Source organism: Strix uralensis, chromosome 16, assembly GCF_047716275.1.
Source record: "Strix uralensis isolate ZFMK-TIS-50842 chromosome 16, bStrUra1, whole genome shotgun sequence".
Taxonomy (NCBI): domain Eukaryota; kingdom Metazoa; phylum Chordata; class Aves; order Strigiformes; family Strigidae; genus Strix; species Strix uralensis.
In genome coordinates this window covers 21,153,029-21,176,896 of record NC_133987.1, presented here as the reverse complement: position 1 = coordinate 21,176,896, position 23,868 = coordinate 21,153,029, and the positions used below count along the sequence as shown (strand labels likewise).

General features: G+C 39.3%; 3 protein-coding genes across 15 annotated transcripts in view; all 3 read right to left on the bottom strand.

Annotated features, from left to right (window-relative positions):
• The window catches only part of UNKL (unk like zinc finger), a 59,062-nt gene extending 44,452 nt beyond the window's left edge, over positions 1 to 14,610 (bottom strand). For 6 of the 11 annotated variants that reach the window (XM_074885834.1, XM_074885837.1, XM_074885838.1 and 3 more), the window contains exons 1-6: positions 14,485 to 14,585; positions 12,482 to 12,691; positions 6,070 to 6,246; positions 3,059 to 3,192; positions 966 to 1,101; positions 146 to 263 (exon numbers count right to left, since the gene is read on the bottom strand). In XM_074885834.1, coding sequence (XP_074741935.1) covers positions 146 to 263; positions 966 to 1,101; positions 3,059 to 3,192; positions 6,070 to 6,246; positions 12,482 to 12,691; positions 14,485 to 14,564 — 855 coding nt within the window. In that variant the 5' untranslated portion in view covers positions 14,565 to 14,585. Of the gene's footprint in view, positions 1 to 145; positions 264 to 965; positions 1,102 to 3,058; positions 3,193 to 5,264; positions 5,310 to 6,069; positions 6,247 to 12,481; positions 12,692 to 14,484 lie in introns of those variants that run through there. The other 5 variants (XM_074885843.1, XM_074885849.1, XM_074885839.1 and 2 more) reach the window with 4 other exon arrangements.
• Positions 14,611 to 15,567: 957 nt separating this feature from the next.
• Positions 15,568 to 16,568, bottom strand: UQCC4 (ubiquinol-cytochrome c reductase complex assembly factor 4). Its single transcript, XM_074885759.1, has 2 exons — positions 16,516 to 16,568; positions 15,568 to 16,435 (listed from the first exon to the last, which is right to left on the bottom strand). The coding sequence occupies exons 1-2, from the start codon at positions 16,539 to 16,541 to the stop codon at positions 16,087 to 16,089; spliced, it is 375 nt and encodes a 124-aa protein (XP_074741860.1). The 5' UTR covers positions 16,542 to 16,568; the 3' UTR covers positions 15,568 to 16,086.
• A 136-nt stretch (positions 16,569 to 16,704) lies between these two features.
• GNPTG (N-acetylglucosamine-1-phosphate transferase subunit gamma) overlaps positions 16,705 to 23,868 on the bottom strand; it is a 29,403-nt gene continuing 22,239 nt past the window's right edge. For all 3 annotated transcript variants that reach the window (XM_074886683.1, XM_074886684.1, XM_074886682.1), the window contains exons 5-12: positions 23,725 to 23,808; positions 22,584 to 22,677; positions 20,960 to 21,074; positions 20,307 to 20,389; positions 19,908 to 20,036; positions 18,427 to 18,508; positions 17,196 to 17,362; positions 16,705 to 16,904 (exon numbers count right to left, since the gene is read on the bottom strand). In XM_074886683.1, coding sequence (XP_074742784.1) covers positions 17,238 to 17,362; positions 18,427 to 18,508; positions 19,908 to 20,036; positions 20,307 to 20,389; positions 20,960 to 21,074; positions 22,584 to 22,677; positions 23,725 to 23,808 — 712 coding nt within the window. In that variant the 3' untranslated portion in view covers positions 16,705 to 16,904; positions 17,196 to 17,237. The remainder of the gene's footprint in view (positions 16,905 to 17,195; positions 17,363 to 18,426; positions 18,509 to 19,907; positions 20,037 to 20,306; positions 20,390 to 20,959; positions 21,075 to 22,583; positions 22,678 to 23,724; positions 23,809 to 23,868) is intronic.

Sequence of the window (23,868 nt, the reverse complement as noted above, 5' to 3'; positions counted from 1 at the left end):
AGTACAAATAACTATTTCTTAGCAAATTTTGTTTTGTTTAAGCAAATACCTCAACAACTGGAAGTGCTGAATGAAATGTCACGTTTTTTCATAAATCTATAATAAATTTGAAATCACTAAAAAGAAATAGAAACTTAGTTCTTACCTCAGGGTGAAACTGCTGTTCTGTACGAGAATGACAATATTGACAGCTATCCCCACTTTCACACCTTGAAGGTTCACCCCATTCATCTGCATGTTTTACATTGGGGCAAGGAGTGGACCTAGAAAAAAATGATGTCCAGAGCATGTTTGTATCTACTTCCTAGCAGAAGCCTCAAACAATTTCCCACTAAATCTCAGAATCTTAGATTCTGGGACCTATAAAGTTGCAAATCCTGAGAGACACTGACTTTTTGGAAAATCTTTGACAGAAGGATGTGCCAATAGGATTCTATCTTCTGTCTAATGACATTTATTCACAGTCCTAAGACTGTCAAGCAAGCCCATCAATTCTAAACCTTGTATCACTGCACAAAAACCCACCAAAACCAATGAAGAAACCACAGTGTACAAGAATGATGTAAAATGATGAATGATGAAAAGTAAGAGAGGAGATGCATTAAATTTTGGTCTTAAAAACATTGCTCAGAAATGGTAAATTATAGAACAAAATCAGAAAAAAAGACAGAAATTATAACTGACCTAGTGATTCCAATTTTTGCTAAGATTAATAGAAATTATTTTTATTCTTCACAAGAAAGAAGGACATTTCCATTACAGCTTCACAGTTTTTGTCTTCAGAACTGTCTGATCATTCTGAACAGATGCTTTTTTTCCCCAAAAAAATTTTAGCATGGCTATTGGGAAAGATGTGGTTTTATTCCAATAGAAATATCCAATTGCATTATAGAACCCAAACACATCAGTCCATTAACAACTGTCTGACTGATCAAAAAGACTATTCTTAATATGTATTTATGTACCTGTATTTGAATTTTCTGGGATTTCGTCTTCTATCTCGACTATTGTGATAGTGCGGACATGCATAACCCTGCCGGCAGAGTCTGGGTGGCTTGGTACATTGTTCTGTCTTGTAGCCAGCTAATACAAAATTTGTGTCTGTAAACAGGTCAACAATTAAGAGAAATAAATAACTAATTTTTGCATTCAGAGTGCCTTTAGTGAGCTTAGGTATCACACTGTTTTTTGCAAAAAAAAATATGATTCATAGACCCCTCCATTCTTATAAACTTAGACTGACTCCTGCATTTTTAAAAATAAGTAACACATTTACATGCAAAGCAATCTTCATTGCTTTTATATTCAATAGCAATATTACAATAAAGTACACAAATAAAACCACTAGCAATCTATTGGTAGAGAAACTATCCAGAAATTCTTATTATATACATCTAACATTTTGAAAATGTATACCTGAAAATACATTATTCATTTTAGAAAGACAAACACTAAAAACTTATACAATCTTGTATCTGGACTTCTGTTAAGTTTTAGTGTTGACAGTCCTTATTTCACCAAAACTGTTTTCATGTTAAGGCATGTTAAGGCTGTCCAGTAAAATCTTCCTCAACAAATTCTAGAGCCTCTTCTCTACCTTTGCCTCTGTCTCTACATCTTTGGTTCCAGGAAGGAGGAACTAGGAGATGACAAACAAGGTTCTGTCTAGAAACAGAAAAATTCATAAAAACAACGGAGCAAGTAAATAAATAAGAAGGTACAATTTAGCTAATGGCAAGCACGGGTTGGTGAGGAGTTAATCATGTCAAACCAATCTAACTTCTTCCTAAGGTCAGAAAATGGATGTAGGTAAAACAGAAGCAGTCAATGTCATGTATATTGACTCAGCAATCCTTTTAGCCTGAGATGTTCTCAGAAACAAACTGCACAATACTACAAGACTCCTGTACGATTTGTGGAAACATTCTCAGTCATTAATTATGTCCGTTCAAGTAGCAAGGATTACAAAGAAGAGTATCACATGGAGTCTATTCTTTGTTCAGTCCTTTCCAATAGTTTCATTAAAGGCTTGGGAAAATAAGGCTGAAATCACTAGTTGGATGATTTTCAATCCCCAGAAACTATGTGCAATCTCACCATATTTACAGGGATTGACAGAAGCCATACAACATTATATAACACAGACCTGTCACAATGCAAGGAATGCAATAGGAGTGCTTGTAGTTGGTCAATTTTGCTGTCTTTTTACATCAAAAATCCGATATCTTTTGATCTAGAGCTGACAGCTATGATCTACACATTATCAGTACTCAAACGGTTGGAACTTGCCCTATAGCAGATTTTAAAAATATAGAGGAGACAAGTATCATACAATTCTCTCCCCTTGAATTCCTTAGCGACAGCATCTTCATGTGACCTCTCCCTATGTTATAGTCCACACATGAATTTTGTGGAAGTAGTTATACCTGGCAGTATTTTCTAAAGTAAAACTTGGGCAGGAGCTCTAACAATATCCAACTGATACTAACATCTTTGGCTACATAATAAGCAAGTCTAAACCAAGAACATGAGAACCAACTTTGAAAGCCTTAAGAAAACTAGGGCAATTGGATTTACTTTAAGAGATCTAATATAACACTTCCAAGACATTCTTGTATTTTAATATTCTGCTACAATTTTCTGTTTAATATTCTACTTCATTTCTGTTAGTCAAGCTCAGCAAAGAGTAACGGTCCATTAACTAGTCTATTAATGACTCAAAAAAGGAAGACTCTAATCGTTACTACTACCTGGCACAAGACAGAGCTCCTACTGACTTTTAAGAACATTTATTCAATTGACACAGATTAGCAACACTTATATCAAGTAAACTGAAAAAGACCTATTGGAAGTTTTCAAAACAAAACATTTTCAAAATGCAATCTGAATATAAATGTGACAGACAGTACAGCTTGTTCAAATATCCATATTACTTATATAAACCAATTCTCTACTCTGTTAAAAAGGCTTTTGAACTTCTCCCAAATGAAGACCCAGGATCAACAAATTGGATCAAACACCAACAAAGAAACAGAGAAAGTAGACAGGGTAACGTTACCCTGCCATCTTGGATCTTCACTAAGGATCTTCTCAATCATTGCCTGGCTTGCTAAAATTCCTGGTTGCAGATCTGGAATGCCTTCACCACATCCTATCTGTCCATTCTGTAAGGTTTCCTGTGCCTGAAGTTCTCTGTAATGGGGAAAAGAAAATAACACTGCTAAACTGTATAGCTACAGCAACCCTATCTGTTTCCGGTATAATCCTGTCAAAGTCAACCAAAATTTTGTCATTTAATCCAGCTCTTAACAAGCCTAAATTGTAAAATGACATAAATTGACTGTATTTCAAACCATTACCTGCGCTGAAGCTGGCAAACAATCGTTAGGAATAACGATGTCAAACAAATCAAAGAGAACACAGGAAGGAATGCTGACATTATGTACACAATGTTTGTACCAGGAATGCCCATCTGTACCTCTGTATGCTGCTGTGCTGACATTTTGAATATGGTATTAATTTCTGATATTCCACTGACACATAGGACATGGTAGAACTGAAAAATGTAAACATATAGAAAGGGCAGTAAGGGTAATCAGAAATACAGAACCCGTCTATGAGGGAGAATTAAATACCCTAAGACTCTTTGCCTTGGAAAAGTTATAACTGAAGGAAGGTACAAAATATAGCTATTGAATACTACATCATATAAAAGTAGCCCAAGTACTTTTGGCTCACTGTAAGATTTTGCAAGAAGTTTGTCAAGACATTCCGGAGACCTAGTAACAAACAAGAATCATCATGAGGAAACAGAATTTCTTCTGCAAGAATTTACAACTGCTTTGCAAGTAAGCAATCACAAGCTTGCTGAAAGATCAGAATGACTACTACCAAACCGAAAGGTATTGTATCAGTAGTATGAAACCTCTACCAAAAATCTGAGACAATCTTATTATCATATTACAACATTTTAGTAAAATTAAGCTGTAGAGAGATTCAACAATGGCAAATCAGTACTTTAAAAAAAAAAAAAAAAGATACTATAGCATGATTATATTAGGCAGCCTTTGAAGCAATGGAAAAACAAGGTGAGGAATCAAATACCAGAGGTAGCTTTATAGTACTCTATGAGAACCAAAGGCCTCCGCTTTTAATTGGCACTTTCTCTAGACACAAATATTCAAGGAGCTTACCTCCTGTACCAAACCACTCCTACTCAGAATCTCTCAAGAGGAGTTTGAAAGGTGTGGTTGTTTATAATGTAACTAGTTATATCACTTACATAGCATTTCAAGAACTTCCCAGACCCAAAGTATCCTCCAAGAAAGGAAATTTCAAAGGGAAAGGAAGACAAGACAGACCCAAAGCCAAGTCTACAACCTTTCAAACAGTCAAAATACTTTTTACAGATTCAGAAAAGGTGCAGGCAATGAGAAGGAAAACAGGTAGTTAGTATAGAGTGCTTTTTCTTTAAGGTGGATATATAGAAGAACAAGGCTACTAAGGGGAATAAAGTTAACATCTGCATCAGTGATTCTACTGCTATTTCTCCGCTCTTTATTTAAAACAAAGAAACCCTAATATCTGTGTCCATTGTAGAGCAAAAAGACCACCAGAGAAAAAATAAGACCCGATTGTTTGGACTTCCTTATGAATGATGGATGCTTGAAATCAGGAGACGCAATGGCACACAAGTGTTCTTCACAAACACCAATGAAGTTTGAGGCAGCCTACTTGTAGGTTCAAGCCGCTAAACACAGACTCCTACCACAAATGTCTCAGCTCCTCCTGATGATCTATATGTAGCCAATCTCCAATAAACAATCATGTAACACATCAGAAGACATTTAGAGAAGACCTTGGTTTCAGTCTTGCTATACATTTGTTCCTCATTCTAATATGATGTAAAAGATTACAAAGATACTAAGCATTCTGTATTCAGACTGATGTGGCATCACGCTGCATATGCTAAAAAAGGAAAGTTAAAAAGAAGAAAAAGAAAATGAACAGATGTCTTGCAGAAGAAGCATCAGCTAGCTAACTGAAGAAAGTCTTCTGGAAAGAAAAGCTATATATAACTAAACAGTATGTGACCAGGCAATGCAGCAGTGAATTCTGTGGCAAAATATGAATTTAAATAATTACAAAATTACTGAAAAGGCACTAACTTTACTAAAATTATTGTGAAGGAAGAGTTACCATCTTCCAACAGATGGTTGGGAATAAGGGATGACAAAGGTAAGAATGTAAGGTAGCAGCCATACCAGCTCAGATCAAAGGTTCATCTAGCCTGGAATCCTGTCTCCAACAGTAGCCAATAGCAGATGCCTAGGGAAGAGTATAAGAATAGGGCAAGCATATAGCGATACTTCCCCAGAATGCTCTTCCAGTATCCAGTAAGAGATAACTGTGACCCTCCAAGGCTTCAAAGCTCTCTAGGAACTGGTATCCTTTCCTACTTAGTATACACAGACCACCTTCTGTAGCAAGAGCTTCCCTTCCACCCATTTATAACACCTCCTAACAACACGCTTATCTCCCAGCTTTGGCCACAGCTAAAACTCATACCTACCACTGCCCTGATTCACAAAGTACCTTCTTTTGATGATAACTTGATTATACATTAGAGAGGCAGAAAATAATACCGATATCTTATACATGAAAAAATACAACATGATTAAAAAACCCAAAACGTCAGTAGGCAAACTGTCAAACATACAAGCTGAGAACCTGAAAGATGGCTTAACAAAATCATAAACTTGTGAATGTAAAAACCACATGCAAATTTACAAGGCACAGATGACAAAAGGCAGAGTATCTGGTCTTTTATCGGTCATAAGAATTACATACACGGCTCTTGAAAATGCAAGCTGCAAAACCTTAGTATTTGTATTTCCCAGTGTGCTTCTATCTGCTATCATTGATGAACAGTGAATTGTACTGTTATGTTTACAGTTACAGCAGCAAGTATATTTTTCATGCAAACCATACTGCATTTTCTGGTATGTGGTGGTAACAGACATGTGGTATTTCCTGCTAATTAGACTGAAGAATATGAAACAAGATTACCTTATATCATATACTGGTGGTCTAAGGTCGTGTGGACCATGAGCAAAGGCACAGTGAATTCCATTCTTCACACAGTGACCCCGGGCATCTGTTTCATGAATGCATGTTCCAGTCTTGTAATATCTGAGATGATACTTCCTTTCTGTATCCCCTGTTGTTCGATGCAGGTAAGGGCAACTACATAATAGAAAGACCAAACTTAGAGCATTGCTTTGAGTTTTGTTTTTGATAATTTAATTCTGAATAATGCTATATCTCTTATTAACTTATAACAAGTAACTTGTCAGGATTCTTGAAACAAAAATTGTCCCAAACAACCACCACAGACCAGCTTCAAAATTAAAAACATTTATCTATTTCTTAGTCTCTGGTGAAGTTGTAAGAATTTATAGCAGGCTGACTCACAAAGATATTATGAATAAATCTAGTAAGCACCCCTGTAAGCAACAACATCATCTGAGCTAAAGAATGACATCTTCCATACTGGCAAAAGATCAAATAATTTCTACACTAAGAGGTGCAAGAATTTTTTTTTTTTCTTAATGTTATCATCTAAAATCAAGGGGTACTTGAAGCACGGTGATTTTTTTTTTCATGACTGCTCTTTATAGATATGGAACTTAAATAATCTCAGGGGGAATCTAAAATGACTCTTCTATTAAAAGGAGGAGAAAAATTTTTATACCAGCAATACATCTTTGTACATATACTAACCATTTTTCAGGCACAACTATGTGAGTTACGGTCTGTACTTTAAAATGGCTAGCATCATGTATAGATTATAATTCCAACTACCAATAGTAAACAAATTTTAAAACCCACAAAAATATATACACAGGCATGTCTGTTCTCTCCCAGTTTATTTCAGCGTAATTAATTTTGGTCTCTGCTAGTTGTGAAAAAATACTAATCTCCAAACACTACTTTTCCCCATCCCAAAGTAAAAGGAAACTGCACCAAAAAGCTTGAGTGATACAGAACAACAAATGAAAAGTCCCACAGAAATATTTTACTTTGAAGGGAGGGAGAATAGTGAAGCACTAAGTAGACTTTAACACTTGTAAGAATTTATGCTGGTTTAAGCTTTATTTACTATATTCTAAAAAGGTTATTTAGAAACTAGACTAAACAAATGCAATTGTTTGCAAACATTTACAAGTCTGGTATATATATATTTACATGAAAATCATACATTTTTCCTGCTCTGCTAAACACCTGCAGCTTGTGCTGACATCCAGGAATTGATACTGTTTATGATTTCTGAGAATCAAGCTGCTTCCTTGTAGGAATTTAAAACCAGCATTCTGTTAAACAAGAAAAATAGGCTGCGGCTAATGATCTATACCTATCTCTTTAAATCCCAACCAAATAAATTAATGGGAAGACTAGGTATACCAAATTCAGTGGTACATCTCATTTTCTCAGTGTAAGATGGAGCACAGTCCACACTCAGGACTGAAAGTAGTTCTTTCACACTTCTTAGCTCTACATGGAAAGACAGACAGGATGCAATCTTTCGGACCCCTTACAGTGCCTCAGCTGAACTTTGTGAGAAATTCTTTGTGATGTGTGAACAGCATTGATGCAGCCCTCCTGTTCCGACAGAATGGCTACTGACACAGAAAAATGAGAAAACCCACAAGAGTCAATCAAATACTTTTGCCAGCACCAGTCCTGTACAGAACTCTAAACAAGAGGAAATGCCATCTGAGGCTGTTATGTTTGTTATTGCTAACTGTCCCCCCACTAGCAGAATCTTTGCAGGGGCCAAATGTTTCCATTTTCCCAGCAGAGTGTTCATCACAAACTCTAATCTTTCACTCACATATATGCACACCTCACAAAGGTGAGAGTACCCTGTCACATTCTTATGCTGAATGTTCACGCCTCCATTTTCATCTATGTAAGTTTGCATTCCTGTTGGAAACAAGAATTAAATGTCTTATCTTCCATACATGAAGTGTACAGGTGTTTACATCTCATTGCTTGTCTTGTAAGTTCCTTATCAGAGGGCAAACATTTTTGCTTAAATGCATGGAGTTTTTCCCTAGCGAAATCACTTTATCAGTGGAGGTCCCCCCCCAAAATGTTAAAGCCTTCAATTATTTTTAAATTACTGTTTAAAAAAAAAGGTAATTCAATGGAATATAGGCATAGCTTGTCAAACAAGCTAGGCACAACTTGTTCTATGCAGTGTGAGAGAGGGAGAGATACTCAGGTCACAATTTCTCCCATTGAAAGACAACATGGATTCCAAAAACAAGCTGGGAAAGAAATACAAACTGCGTCACAAGACTCTTATTTCTGCTAAATTAAACCTAGGTTTGTTTGCCCTAAGACTCAACACTTGTGCCATCAATAGCTAATGAAATCTGAATTTTATTGAAAACACAGCTTTCCTACTGCACATATTGCTAGCTGCCAAAAGAGTCCCATACAGGTGAAGTCCTCCCTCCAGAAACTAACAGAATGCTTTAACAAGGCTATCCAGTGTGACTGGGAGAGTTTGTTATCTGAATTTTGTCTAAGACTTGTAAAGAACTAGATAAGAGCTAGTTCTAAAGGTGACTCAGGGGGACTAAACAGCAAGCAAACCTCAAAAAGCAAAACCAGTGGCATGAATTTTGCATGTGTATGTTTTACATAAAAATGTGTTATTCATACAATACCACAATAACCAGACATCTTGATCAGCTATAGTTCATTGTAGGATCATTAGTCAGAAAGGTAAAAACCCCTAATTAAAAGCAGCTTCTAGATGGCACATAGTACTTATCCATACATTGTATTAAACTAAGCCAATGCACTGAAATATGCACAGAACAGGGGTTCTACTCATCCTTTAATGAACTAGAGGGATGTTACATCTTACCTTCGCTTTATTAATGAACTATTTTAATGGAACACAAACTACTGTAATACATAGCTTTAAACAAGACTAGTATTTTGATTTAAAATGGCTGATTTTAATTATCATCGGATTACATGGCTGCAAACTGATAAACTCGTTCTTATGTACCATGGTTTGGTACTAAAGCTCTTCAGACATCACTTATTCCTTAGGAACAAAGTTTTTATTTAAAAAAAAAAAAAAAAAAGTTGTTCCCAGGCAGAATAACAAATCTATTTTATGGCCCATATTTCTACAGCCATCTCCCAAGCTTAAAATAACTGTACTGAATCCTAACTTAGTAATCATGAATCATTAAAGAATATTACTCTGTATTTTTAAGTTCTATTGGAGTCTACACACAACATTTAACTATTGAAAACAGCTTTGTTTTCTGCATCTGGGTCTCACAAAGTAAAACTGTCATTACACTATTCAGAGTAAGTAGATGTGTATATATATATATATCATGAAACAGAGCATACATTCACAAAAACTTTAAAGGTTAACTGATTAGTGAAATGTGCCTTTCCTTTTCATACTCTTAATTCACATCATAAACATTCCAAAGATACCCTTTAAGAATAAAACAGTCCCAGTTTAAAGGATAATGCTAGATGTTCGTAAGTGTATGAAAACAGCTACATAGTTCTACTTCTGTTCAACCTTGAGGCACTGACGTATTTTTTCCTATGATTACTGGAAGTGCTCTTCTGTAGACGGTTTCTGTAATTCACCCTTAGAGCAGTTTTACATTACAGATACTAACATATCCAAAATAATCTTCTCTTCTAGAATCTGGTATCAGTTGACTACAATGGTTGAAAAACACATCAGATAAAAATAAAGTATCACTTTTATCCTCATTTGTGAAATTGAGAGGAACACTATTCACTGCTCAAAATATATGCCTCTGACTATGCAAGTCACCTAGTCTTTCTCACAGGCCCTTCCTTCGAACAGATTGTTTTAATTTGCCACCCTTAGAAAAGCCCTTTTCTAAACAGCTTTAAGATTTTGGACTTCCTTTTATTCCAAGTTGAACTTTGGAAAGAAATATCACAGTCAAGCCTGGCTGAAACCAACAATTTCTAATTTAATTCTCTTAAAAGTATGTTCCTGACAACAATTATGGGTGTCATCACCTTCCTCGCTAGTTCACTGTCAACTCACAAACTGCATTAACCTAACCATGTATTCAGATGAGCAGAACAGAGCAACAGAGGCATAGATAAAAGCCCAAAAAGTACCAATATGTTGTCACAGATAGCTTAAACCGAAGGTGTCCTGGCACTACTGTTTAACCTATTTCTATAAGAATTTGAAGTTGCTTAAAATAAAAGATTAAATTTTAGGCAGAAGACAAAATGGGGTCAAAAAAACACTCTTTTGCTGAGTTCTGAAACAGGAATGCTGCCACACTGTAAGCATGTTTTCAGAAATGTTGTTTTCCTCCATTTTTTTCTCCTGCCACTACAGATATGCTCTGGTGCTGTCTATCTTTAAGAAAGCTACCTTTAACTTCTCTTGCCTTTCCCAACTATTTGCCCTGTATGCCTTTTCTCTTCTACCTTAACTTCAATCGGCTATCAACTGCCATTTCCAGCCACCAGTTCTCAGGATCAGATGTAAAATAAGGCCTCCACAGTTCAGCTGAAACTTCTCTCACAAATGTCTCCAATAATCTCACTTTATAACCGAGTCAAAGAAAACAGACTCCATCTTCTCTACTCACACCTATCTTCACTTTCTCGATTTACCATCTGCTTTACTCAATTCTTCTCTCCTTGAAACATTGTTTTCCTTTGTTTATGGGAATTCAGTTATGTTCACATTTTCCTCTCAATCCCTTCTGCAGCGTATCTTCCAACTTCAACATTCTCTTATGCCTCTGGTGAAGAGTCTCACAGGACTCCAACCTTGGTCCCAGCTCTTATCCTTCCACATCTGGGCAATTTTACTGCAAAACACAAATTTGAAAACCACCGCCTCTTTGCTGATAACTCCTAAACCTATCTATTTAATTCAAACTGTAAGCACGACATGCTAAAAGAGAGGCATGAATCTCACTACTGGTTTTATTTCTGGCAAGTCCTCTGCACTTCCATTATGCCAGACAATATAATCACCCTGTTTGTCATACAGGTACCTAACCAGGGTAATCTTCAACAACTGTAGGAGACAAACTTTCCAATCCAATTGCAGAAAAAGGTTTCCATCTCACATGTTACCGAAACGTCTCCTCTTATTCGCTTCTAACAATTCAGTCTTGCCCAGCTAATACCTTTTTAAAACATTGCTTCCTTTTTCCTCCTTTAGAATCACTATCTATCATTCAGTAATGAAAGGTCATTTTTTTGTCCCCAACTAATCCATGACATGATATCCATTATCCTCGTTTGTTGATTTTCAAAAAACAACTGCCCGTGCTGCCCCGGGATTGGCAGGATTGCTTTAGAGAGACCTGCGAAGGCAATTAATTGTTCTCTTTTAAATCATCCCCAAGAGACATTTCTTGCTGTTTACATTGCTTAGGCATGGTACTCAATATTGACACGCTGCCTAGTGCATTTTTGTTGTTTACCTTCTCTTATCTCTGTCCTTTAGTTTGTGAAGCCTCTGGGAAAAATCCACCTTTTTCTTCTGTGACTACAACCTATAACACAAAAGATACCTGATCCGTGACAAGTGCTGCTATACACTACAGTAACCAAAATAATTAATCTTCAATTTTTAAATCAGGTGACCAGCATAACTACTTATTTCCTGGCTGTTTTCCTGCAATTTTTTTTTGTCAGAAGTCCTTCCTTGCTTCCATCACTGCAGATAAAGGTAGGTCCTCTGACATATGACCACAATATACCCGGCTCCTCTATACATGCCAGCCTGCCATATTGTACCATTTGCTCATTCTCATCTCCACAAAGCTTCTACTCCTCCCCAAGTTCACTGAAGACCCTCTGTAGCCTTTATCTAGAAGAGACACATGTCCATGGAAATGCAAATACTTAGCTGCTAGCCAGACAACTAACACTGAACTCCTTCCTTTGCTTTTTCTCACTGGAAGCATCACGAAATGGTCATTCTTCTCTACTACCCATCAATCTTCACAAAACTTACATAAGTTTAAAATCTTGAAGCCACCTCTATACAGTGCAGTTTGCACCTACTAGTCCATTTCAAAATTGTCAAGGGAAAAAACAAGCACAACTGGGGGAAAAAAAAAGGTGCAGCAACAATATTAGCACAAACCTGCAGGAACAATAGTAGCAGAAAACCAGTTTATGATGTTATGCTTTAAAGATCGTCACAATGCAAGATCATAGTTCTAACTCTATGATAGCCTAAAGAATAGATCCTTATATAAGAGTTTATGTGCCAAAAATTGACAAATCACTTATAGAAATTTGTTTTCAAATAAACTGCAGCAGGATACTATCGATCATTTTTGCTAAGGAGAAATCAGCATCTTAATGTCATTGATAATACTATAAACACCTCGGACTGAAAGAAATCACTTACTCATCTCCATCTGGGCAGATTCCTGTAGTCTCATCATATTTTGTACAATAAACATCTGGACTGTAGTTAAAAGTCCCATCACGCCTTCGTATAGGTCTACGACGACGCTGATTTAGGAAATGCCAATGAAAACAGGTAAATGGTCTGTGCTGGGTACACTTGTGCTGCAAAAATAGGGGGCACTGCTCTGTCCTAAATTCCTTTAGATACCTAAAAAAATTAAACTGTGTTACAAGTTTATCTTATTGGAGGCACATTTTTACAGTATTAACAGGGCACTTGACAATTCAGTGCACACAGCCCGTGAAAAATTGTACAAATGTACCTGCATACAGTTTTAGTTCCTATGCACAATTTACTGTTTAGCTGTTGAATACAAGTGACTTCATTTTTGATGACAGATGCATTACTAATAAAATACAGTGGAATACCTGGCAAATAATACTGTGTTTTGTAACTAAACTAAAATCAAATAAATACATTAATTTTAAAAGCACAGTATTTAGAATATTGTCCTAAGTAACCACCAAATAGCAATTATAAATTACTTGAATGAGCATTCATATTGCTTGCTACCATACAAAATAGTCCTACAAAGGCTATTTTAGCTAAAAACCACATCTGATTTATATGTTAGTCCTTAATCACAACATTCCCAGAATGTGGACACACTATATAGAAAGCTAGAGGGTTAAAAGAGCTCTATGAAGGTTATCAGGGGCTATGAGAGGACTTCAGCAAACTTATTTTTAGCAACTGTTACATATGTGTTGAGACAGTCTGAGGTCTTTGAAGGTTACTTAGGTGTGAATAAGGCAGTCCCTCATTAGCATGCTGGGCATAGAAGCTCGTTAGGAAGCCTGGTACTTCTCTCAACAGGATATCAAGGTCATCCCAGACTGGGCACTACTGGGGCATTTGTCAAAGGATGTAAGACAGCACTCCTTCCTGTCTCAGTTTATATATCTATTAGCCAATTTAGCAAGTTCATTACATTGAAGTTAGGGAGTATTTGCAGAGGAAGTGGTATATGGGGGCTTTGCAGAAACTTAAGAGGGTGCAGGATGTGTAACAGGCTACAGGGGAATTGAAGGTATAGAGACGGGCAAGGATTAGAAAGAGGAATAAAGGGCATCTTTTTCTCAGTTGCTTAAATTGGCACACGGGGGATGTAACGGCACAGAGTTATGAAGCATGTCTAAGTTCAGAGAAGAATCTCTAAACTATCAAGGATTGTGGGGAGCAGGAAAAAAAAAAGAACTAGAATTTTTGGACATTAAGCGCTGTAGGATGGGCTGTAAGTGGCTACATTTTCGTGGTCTTTGTGAGTGCTGGAAATGTGACGTGATAGAAGTGATGATACAGGAGAGAGGAGTGAAGGAATGCCACAATTAAGTGATAAATTAGGCTGCATTTGTGGGGAGCACGTGCTCCTACATGAGATGGGCTGTCAGGAGTGCTAGGGGGTGCAGGGTCTTTACAGACCGTATCTGAAAACAAAGGACAGGCTGGCAGACGGTGGCGAGCACAGGGAAGCCGTCTTTCAGCACGGGAAAGTCTGCAAAAATTGTCACGGAAACGTCCCAAGGACTCGGGCTGAAGCTGGCTAGGCAACGCTTAGGGGAAGTGGAAGAACCGCTGTGACAGCTTGGAGAGCGCGGTCTCCGGGTGCCGGCGGATGCCGGCGGGTCACTGGGCGGACCTGAAGCACGACGGCGGGAGCGGACGCAAGGCGCGCAGAGCTGCCGAAGAGGCTCCGCAGGCAGCCGTGCCCGGGCCGCCGCAGAACGCGGCTTCCTCCCCGCGGCTCCCGGAGCCGCACGACGAGCGCGGCGGAGGCCGGCCGGGGGCAGGCCGCATCCCCGCAGACCCGCGGCCAGGGCAGGAGGCCGCGCGGAGCAGGCCTGGCGCGCGAGCGGGCCCTTCGCCTCGGGCGCTGAGGCCCCTCCCGGCGCGGCGCGGGGGGCCCAGGGCACCGGGCGCCGCCTGCGCGCGGTACCTACGTATAATGCGTCGGCTGCTCGGTCTGCGGGGACCCGCCGGCCCCGCCGCCCCGCGACGCCGCTTTCGAAACCGACGGCATCTTCGCCGGCCGTCAGCAGCGCGCAGGCGCAGCCCTGTCCTGCCGGCCCCGCCCCCTGCGCCGCGACCCGGCCGGCCCCGCCCCGCGAACGAGGGCCCCGCGCAGCCCGCGCGTGCGCCGCGCGGGACCAGCGCGCGTCCCCGCCAGGGCGCAGCCGCCAGCGGCGTCCGAGCGCGGCCGGGAGCCGGCGAGCGGCGACTGCGAGAACGTTCTGCCGGCAGAGAGCGACCTCCGCAAACACCCGTCGCGTCACCCAAAAGGCAGCCGCGCGCAGAGGGGCTAGCGGCTGATAACAGAACGCGGGGGGAGCCAGCTGGTCAGAGAAAGGGGCGTCACACCTTAGGCCAACAGAAGTAAAATCCAGGATCACGCTTACTTGCCTGGACGCCCCCACGCGTGTGTCGCACCTGCACTGTCCCATTGCAGCGCAAGTTGAATCCCATGACAAACCTTGTGACGGTGCTAAACCGACTGCACCCATTTACCAGGAATCATCTGGTTAAACTACAGCAAAATTAAAAGCCACAGTGGTGCACGTTGTTCAGAGACTGATCGGCAGTATTAGACAAACATGATGCTAAGTCCGTTTTCTCTCTAAGTCCTGCTGGTCTTACTAGCTGCTGCCACGTCTGGGTTTTTGGTTGGTTTGGGGGGGTTTGGTTTGGTTTTTTGGTGTTGTTTTTTTAATTAGGAATTTTAATAGCACAAAACCAGTTTTGCATTTTTACATTTCAAAGTTGTCCCTAACTTTGAAGGAAACTAAGTTGTAGTGGTAGCTTAGATTCTTCCTCTCCAAGAAGTTTAGAGAGTGTGCAAGTTCGAATATGTATCAATCTGTAGGAAAGCCCAGATACGTTCTTCAATGAAACTAGGGGCTTCCTCTCCAATATAATGCAAGCCAATCTCTTCACTTCCCTGCAAAAATCTCTCCTACCAATAATGATCACCTAAATCAGGCATGCCTAAAAAGTTCCCAGTCCAGAAAGCAAGAACCAACTATGCATTAAGGGTTGAAGGTAATTTATATGTTATTTAGTAGAATTACAAAAAAATCAGAACACTGAGAATTCCACATTAATGAATCATACACTTACAGTTGTCTTCAATGTAAGTTGAACATACTCTGTGACTAGCGAAGTGTCAAATGAAGGTCACCTTCAGCAGCAATTTTAGACTTACAGCTTTGATATTTTAATACGCTGCATCTGAGAAAAATGATCCATGGAAGAGATGGGTTTTATAAAACTTATCTTCAAATGCAAGTTGTTTTGCAATACATCCTGTTCATCCCTACTGTGCAATGCTGGAAGAAACTACACCTTGTGCTACCAGCGTAAAATACTAAGCTGAGACCAGCACCGAAAGCAGCACGATACGTGAAGGAATCAAGCTTGCAGGGTACGGCTGCCGACAGGTCGGAAAACTTAAGTTTTCCCATTAAAGTGTCAACACATCCTTTAACCTGGTGAACGCCAGCAAACTTTCGGCAGCTCCTTCCTTCACTGCAGCCGCACTCCCGTCCTCATTTCTCCTTCTGCGGTGGCAGGGAAGCGCTGCTTTTCCGGGCCGCATCGAGAGAGTCCACGGTCTGACCGGAGAAAGCCGCTTCCAGGCGCTCATCGATCTCCGTCCTCTCCCTGAACACGCACCAGAGCAGCAGCCCGCTGCACAGCAGGCTGAGGGGCAGCACCTTCACCCACGGCCTCTCGTGGTCGCTGCCCATGGACCGCCTGACGCTCCACACCCGCGGGCTGGCCTCGCTAGAGGAGAAGGGGATGGCCCCCGCGCCCTCCTCCGCCTCCGCGCCCTCCGGGCCCCGCCGCCGCGCCAGCCCCCGCCGGGGCCCGGGCAGGCGCGGGGAGCGCCGCGCCCTGCAAAGACACACGCGTCAGCGGCGCGGAGCGCGCGCCCCCGGCCCCGCCCGCGCCCGCGCCCGCGCCCGCCGCCTCACCGCCACCGGCCCAGCGCCCAGCTCATCCCCGCGCGCGGCTCCGCCACACGCGGCCCCGCCCCGCCCCGCGCCCCGGAAGCGGAAGCGCGGGCGCGCGCGGGGCCCCGGCCTGCCCGGAACGGCGCCGTCTCCGGCGGGCGGGGCCTGCGGGCGGCGGCGCTGCGGGCTGCCGCCGTGACGCTTCCACAGTTTGGGTCGGAAGAGGCCACTTTATTCCATATCCCACACAGAGAACTGCCACATATTCCCTTAACGCAGCCGCTCTTCGGTAACAGTTCGGTGTTTTCGTAGCACCTTTCCGTCAGGTCCTGAACAGCTTTCATTCTATCCACCACTATCCGAAGATGACATCGACCTCTGAGCACAGGTGGGTGGAGTGTTATGCACAGCTGTGGCAGAAAACATTTTTTTTTTCTGTTTTAAAGTCTGCACAGAAAACACTAGCATACAGATGAAAAAACATGTTCTGGGACTGAAGACACAGAATCCGTAAACCTCTGCCCAATACCAGCCTTACCAAAGAAGTTCTACAAATGTTCTCAGAAAATTAGCCAACTGCCCTCAGTAATGGTGAGCCCTCACTCCATTACATTCCCTTTGCTTTAGGGCAGAAATTCAGGAAGTCAAGAATACTCACAGATGGTAAACCATCTTAGTGACACGAGACATGTTCAACTTACCTGACATTCTGTATGAACTTGCTGTTTACCACCCAAGTTTCTTCATACAGTGTCATTCCAAATTCCTGTATCGCCATGCAGGTGCTCATCATCCTTGGACCCATGAAGAACAGTTGTCGCTGCAGTCGCCAGTTTGTTACTTACGTGTTCAACACTGGTATTTTCAGCTGTAACATTTAGTTTAACATGTCAGTTATTTCTGCTTTTAAACACCAAACATTTCTGTCACTGAATTCACTAAATAGTTTGGAAATAAGCCATTGAAAGTAAGTTGTGAATTCTGCTTTTGATTATACAGTTCTCATCTGCAATAATTACATGAGCTACCAAACAGGCACAAATACTGTGCAAGTTACATAGTTAATAGTTTAAACATGCAAATGTTTTACAAAACTTCTATGAGGAAAAAATGAGTTTTCCCTAGAAAAGAAAATCAATTTAAAAAAAAGATAAGTTTCTCAAAACAAAAATAAGATAATTAAGTATAGCACTAATTTTAAGCTAATTTAATTAGCTCAAAGGTTCATTGTTTTCCTGAAGTGCCAATTCTGAACGTAAAAGGTGTAAATATATATTCAGGGAAATTAAACCCTCCTTATTATTACAGTTCATGTAATAATGGGCACAATGGACTGGAAGGAAGTGGGGGGGGAACAACCCCACCCCCAACAATAAGAACAAGAAAACAAAAAAAAAAACCACGCTTGTCTGGAATTAATCCAGATAAGCCTTGCTTCTTCAAAGCCAGCACCAAACAGTCTTTCCTTCCAAAAACTGGATGTGATACAGTACTTACCTAACAGAAATGAGAGGAAAAAAAAAGGTGACTAAGAAAGGATAAAACCAAATCAAACAGAGAACATTTCAAGTGTTCTTGAAGAAATCAGGCCTTGTGGTAGAAAGTGGAGTTACTGAAAAGATGTTTATGTGATACGAATGCCGTAACACCTCTTTACTTTTCCTTTGGCACCTTAAGTACTGGAGACAAACTTCAATTACAACATCAGTCAAAATTTTTCTATAAAGCTAAAATTTCAAGTCATCAACAGATTTTTTGGGGGCAAAGTAAGTCCTCTTGAACAGGAATCAAGCCCTAAGTATTTACTAAAAACTCTGTCTACTGAATTTTACTTCCATACATTATTTAATCCTTGATGTAACTGAAAACAACATTGGGGTATTCACATTCGGAATAGACAATTATGAAAAAGAATAATACCAAAAAACTCACCAGAATCTCCTTTGAATGCAATACCATACTGACTTAATAAATCTTTAAGTTTTTTTATTTCTTTAGAAAGTTGCTTGTATTCCTAAGAAAGAAAATACATTTAAAATGGATCTCCCACTCTCCAAATGCATATAGAAAATGGGATTTTATCAAAAATAAGGGGTCTGTGCACACCTGTTACAGCTTTTGACTTAAAAGATCTTAAAGATAAACTGCTTATTGAAAGAACAAGGTACAAATTTTATGAAAAGATGTATTTCTATCTTGCCAAAACAGGAGCCAGCTTTTTGCAAGTCTGAGAGTACAAATTAGGAATGCTTTCTGTATCTATTTAGGATCTATCCTCTAACTAGCATTTTATCATAACACAAAATTGCATTCATAAGTTTGCTACAGGACCAACCTAATTTTATTTTATATCATAATGCTAGTCTGGAAATTTGTCACCATCTCCGCTCTGGACCTAGTAACTTCACGTTCTCACTTTCAGCAGTTTCTGATAACTTACAGAGCCAGGGATTGCTCGTTACTTCTGAGACTCAAACCACGTATCTGAAATCTCGAAGGAGCCCAAATTTTTTTGTGGGTTTTGGTTTTTATACGAATCAAGAAAGAGAAAAAGATTTACTGTTTAAGATTCTGCAGTTACCAAAACAGCCAACTTTGTCAATTAAGGAAGTCAGAAAAAGAAATACAAATTATTAAATACTGTATTGTTAACTATTGGAAAAAAAAAAAAAAAAGAGGTGAATATTCCCGCTCCTAACAGTACCACATCAAAATGGTGATCTTTATATAAGTATATTCAGCTTAACCACAGTTTATTTGGTTATATTCAGGAATTACTATGTGGTGTTTTGTCTTTGGTACACTTTCAAATAAAATGACAACAGCAGCTTCTTTGCTGCATTGTAATTCATTCCCTTCCATACCCTTTTCATGATGTTGAGCTTGCACTCTTTTAGGCTGAGCACACCTTCTTCCTCTATTTTCCCCATTTCAATGCTGTTGCAGAAGGACTGTTCACACACATGAAAGTCATTCAGAAATGGACACAGCATAGATCATTCTGCCTTTTGCTTGCGTAACAGCCAATGCATTCTGACACAAGTCTGGGTAATTATCCACAGAGGGAAGTGTCAACATTCCCAAGACTGGTTACATGTTTATTTTCAGTAGTAATTCCTTCCTACTTCCAGGCTGATACTCCCCTGACAGAGTACTCACAAGGTGTTCGTAACCCAAGTGCCTACACTAATTCCTACATACCACCCCATCGTCTCACCAGGCATTCAGTTGTGCTGCTTTGTTTTTGATCTAAGGGCTGGAATAAAGATATCAAATCATTCTGTATGCAGACTGTTACATACTGAAACCAGAAAAGATAATCCCACAAACAGTATTTACACAATGCTGTCACACTGATACTGTCATACAGTAAAAAGGTGACAATTCCATATTGTAAATATTATGCTCTATACCTTACTGCACTTCTCCACTGTTTCAAATTCCAGACTCATTTTCTTTTTCTGTTTTTCAACTTCCTTTTCTTCTGTTGCTTTTAGAAGTCCTGCTTCCTCAAAAATCTCTTTCAGTATTTTTTTGTGTCCCTAAAAAAGAAAGTTTCCAAAAGACAATAGATCAATTCACCCTACTCGCATCTATGCTTGTAATTTGCACTGGCCATTCCAATTCCTCAAGCTTCACTGTAGAAAAATTTACAATTAGCAGTTGATATAGCAGTTACAGAGCACAAAAATTGCTATTTGCCAACTGCAGAATAAATGCATCCATTCCAAAAGGAAGAACTGCAGAAGCCAGGTTTGGCTATTTGACAGTAATTGTTCTTTACCAAATAGAGTTGGAAGAAATTAACAAACCTGCTCAGTTATTAGTTCATCATACAGAAGCTGCTCTGCTTCATCCCACTTCCTTTGTAATGCTTCAGTCAGAGTCGGATAAACTGAAAAAATAGAAGTCAAACCATGTAAAAACCAACAGCAGTGTCCTGCAATAGTTAAATGCTCCTCTAGTAGCACGCAAGCGTATTTGTTTTAAGACCTCAATGGTTCTATACATTACACAGTCTCTACTGCTTTCAAGAGTTGGGGTTAAACTTAAATTCTGCTTCATATATTTAAAGTTTCTGGAGAATGCCACTGACCAAAAGTTTTTCTCTTAGTTCCAGCCAGAAGACCTCAATTCTTTGTTGAATTTAATTCCAACTGAGCTCTCCCTTTTTGTAATGTAAGTAAATGAGCAGATACTACAGGGCTGATTCCTACAACCAGTCCAAGAAAAAAGAAAAGAAAAAAAAAAAAAAAAAAATCACTCACTGGGTCTATGCTAGCAATGACAATTTATTTGATAAATACGTATGTGTTATAATGACCGGGATTTAAAATTCAAATTATATGTTATATTTAATACACATTTATATCAAGTTATAAACTCAAAGAACCTAAAAAAATACACTCTGAGGTTGGCGTAATGTGCCAGCTGCTTCACACAGAAATGATTTTCTAAATCTTACCTAAAAGAGAGTGGGGATGGCACACAAGAGGAGTCTCAAATGTCAGAGAGTAAACACAAGTACTTGGCTCAGACACATAAGCCAGTTTATTGCTCTTTCCACAAACAAGATGAACCTAGACACCAGTAAAAACAAAAGATGAGCCAAACACCTCCACATAAAACAGGAACAGCACTGATGATCAATTTGGTGTCTTCCAATGCTAGCAGATACATTTCTGTACATGCTGTCACCCACAGAGAAAGAATCGTAACAAGCACATCTTCAAGTTATTTTATCAAATGTGAAAATCGCTTCTTCTAATGGGAAATGATCCCCCCATCTAATATTGTTCCTTGGACTCCCCAGCACCATATTTCCGGCAAGAATGAGAGTAAAAAAGGAGGGTGAATAGGACGCCCTTCAGAACCTCATCTGACATAAGCATAATTCACTTAAATTTTAGTTCTGACCAGTGTGCTAAATAAAGAGAACAATAGACATCTAGCCTGTAGACAATTGTTTTCATCTTCAAACTTGCAGCACCAGTATTTTCTGTCTGTTCAAAACTAAATGCCAGTGAAAGATTTGAATCACAGTATCAAAGGTCATACAAGAACTGTAATTCTTTCTGCAGCCCCTATGGGAGATAAAGATGTTAACAAGGCACCTCCATTACAGTACAGAATGTTTTCATCTTGGCCAGGATGTTTTGTCCCCTATCCAATCTTCACATTAGTTTATTCCAACAATATATCCCTCTCTCAAGCACTGTATTGTCACCCATAACTGCAATAGCTAAGCATCTTCTACACACAAAGCAGCCTGTTGTGAACTATGTGGTATCTTTAACTCTTCTTCACAATAGCGATCTACGTCACCAGGGAATGTGAGGTTTAATTCATTATATCTGTAAAACTGTATAACACACTGAAACGGGAAGTAGAAAAACATCAATGAATAAACAGATAAAGGACGCATGCAAATCATGTGCCACACATTGGGCAAGTCTCAGACACCCTTCCTTATCCTTCTAGTTGAATAGTTATTTGGCACAGAGACTGTTTGAATGTGAGAACTCCACAAAATAAGAATTTTTACTTTTTCTTTAAAATGTACTTACACCAGAATCTGTTTCTCTTGAGTCGGTTCCTCTGCCACTCCCATATATTTGATTCCTTCCTTCTGCTGGCATGCCCTCTGCTCTTAACACCTTACTTAGCTTCTCAGATGCTGTTGTTAACTGCCTAATTCTTTTCCCTGCTTTTTTCTGGATGTTCTTAGCACAATCGGCTGGCATCTTGAATTCAACAAATAGCTCATTTTCTTTATTTTTCCTGACACAAATTACAAAGCGCTGTATGTTCCTACAGTAGTGATAATACCAGAATATTCTACTCTAACAAGGAAAAAGACTTAAAAGTAACCGATGAGAATACATAAGTAAACTTCTTCAAATTTTTATCCTGACTTTAGCTTCCCTCCTCTATCCATTGACCTAGCTCCTACAAGGATTCATCTTTATGTTTTATATCACAGCTTAAATGATGACTTCTTCAAGGTAGGAATGTTTCAGTCTGTAGAGTGTCATGAGCGTGCCTAGAGAGTCATGCTGTCTGAATTAGCATAGGCTAGGTTATTATACCTTTGTCTGTCTGCTCTTAGTTTCACATGAGTCTCCTTCCCTCATCCACATTCCAACAAATGTGTTGTTGTCAATTTCCCACTCATGCCAGATTCTGAAAAAACAGGACATGGTTTTATTTTAAGTCACTGGAGAGAAAAAGGTGAACACTCAGGAAGAAAAAACAGGAATACCCTTACACTATGTTCAATTTAACTGTATAAAGTTAATTTTTGTTATTTTAGTATTTCCATTTCTTACAGCCAAGACCTTATAAACCGTGCAGTTTGTTATCCAGGCTGCTATATAGGGCACATCAACATTACTTTGAGAGCACAGTTATGGATCAGCTTTCAGTTTGCAAATGATGTGCACTTACAAATCCGTGTTTAAAGCCAATAAAATACACCTTATAGATCAATCCCACAACAAATTCCATGATGCTAAGTACCCTGTGCAACTCGTGTCTGCAGGATTTTTAGTGCTGGTGAGAGCACCTACAAAAAGCAGTCTCTACTTCTGCTAGTCCTCAAGCCAATGATACTCTCAGCATCTTGATGTACCCTTTTCCTCTCATATTAGCTCACTAATTATTGTGTATATAAGGAAAAAAAGGAGACATCTATTTACAAAATACTTAGAAAGGCAGTAATTTTAAAGCAGTGCTCTGGTTTATAATTTATTTTAGGTCTTATGATTTGGATACTCTGGGGTCTTTGAATACTTCAAGAAACTTTTTTGGGTCTACATTAGTCTTTTATTACCTTTTATTAAATATATTTAACACAATCACTAGGCATAAAGCACTCATTTCATTTTGTAAGGTTATATTTAACTCAAAGTGAAAATAGTAAACAGACATTAAATCTTTGTTAATATAAGCTGTAGTTATACATTTCTGAATTTCTCACATGAACATATCACGCCTGCAGTTGGCATTGATTGTTAATCAGCCTCCAGATAAAATAAGAGGTTAGTATTTATCAACAAAAAAATCCTGAATTTTTCAAGACGGGCTATTTTTATGCATAACACCTTGGGAACTACACTGACTTAAGCTGACAAATAAAAGAATCTTAATTTTAAAACTGCCTCCTCTTTGTGAATCTATAAAATGGTCTGCTAAGAACACAGGTAAAACTTAAAAGGTCTAAAGCCTCACCCTAAAATCCCGCTATAGGCATTCCATCGAAAAGTCTGCTCATGCTGAGTGACATTATGGAAGGGACAAAACTCATACTTGTACCTTAAAAGAAAAAAAAAGACAGTAAGATATGTTTCAGACTGAAATAACAAACTAGTTTGT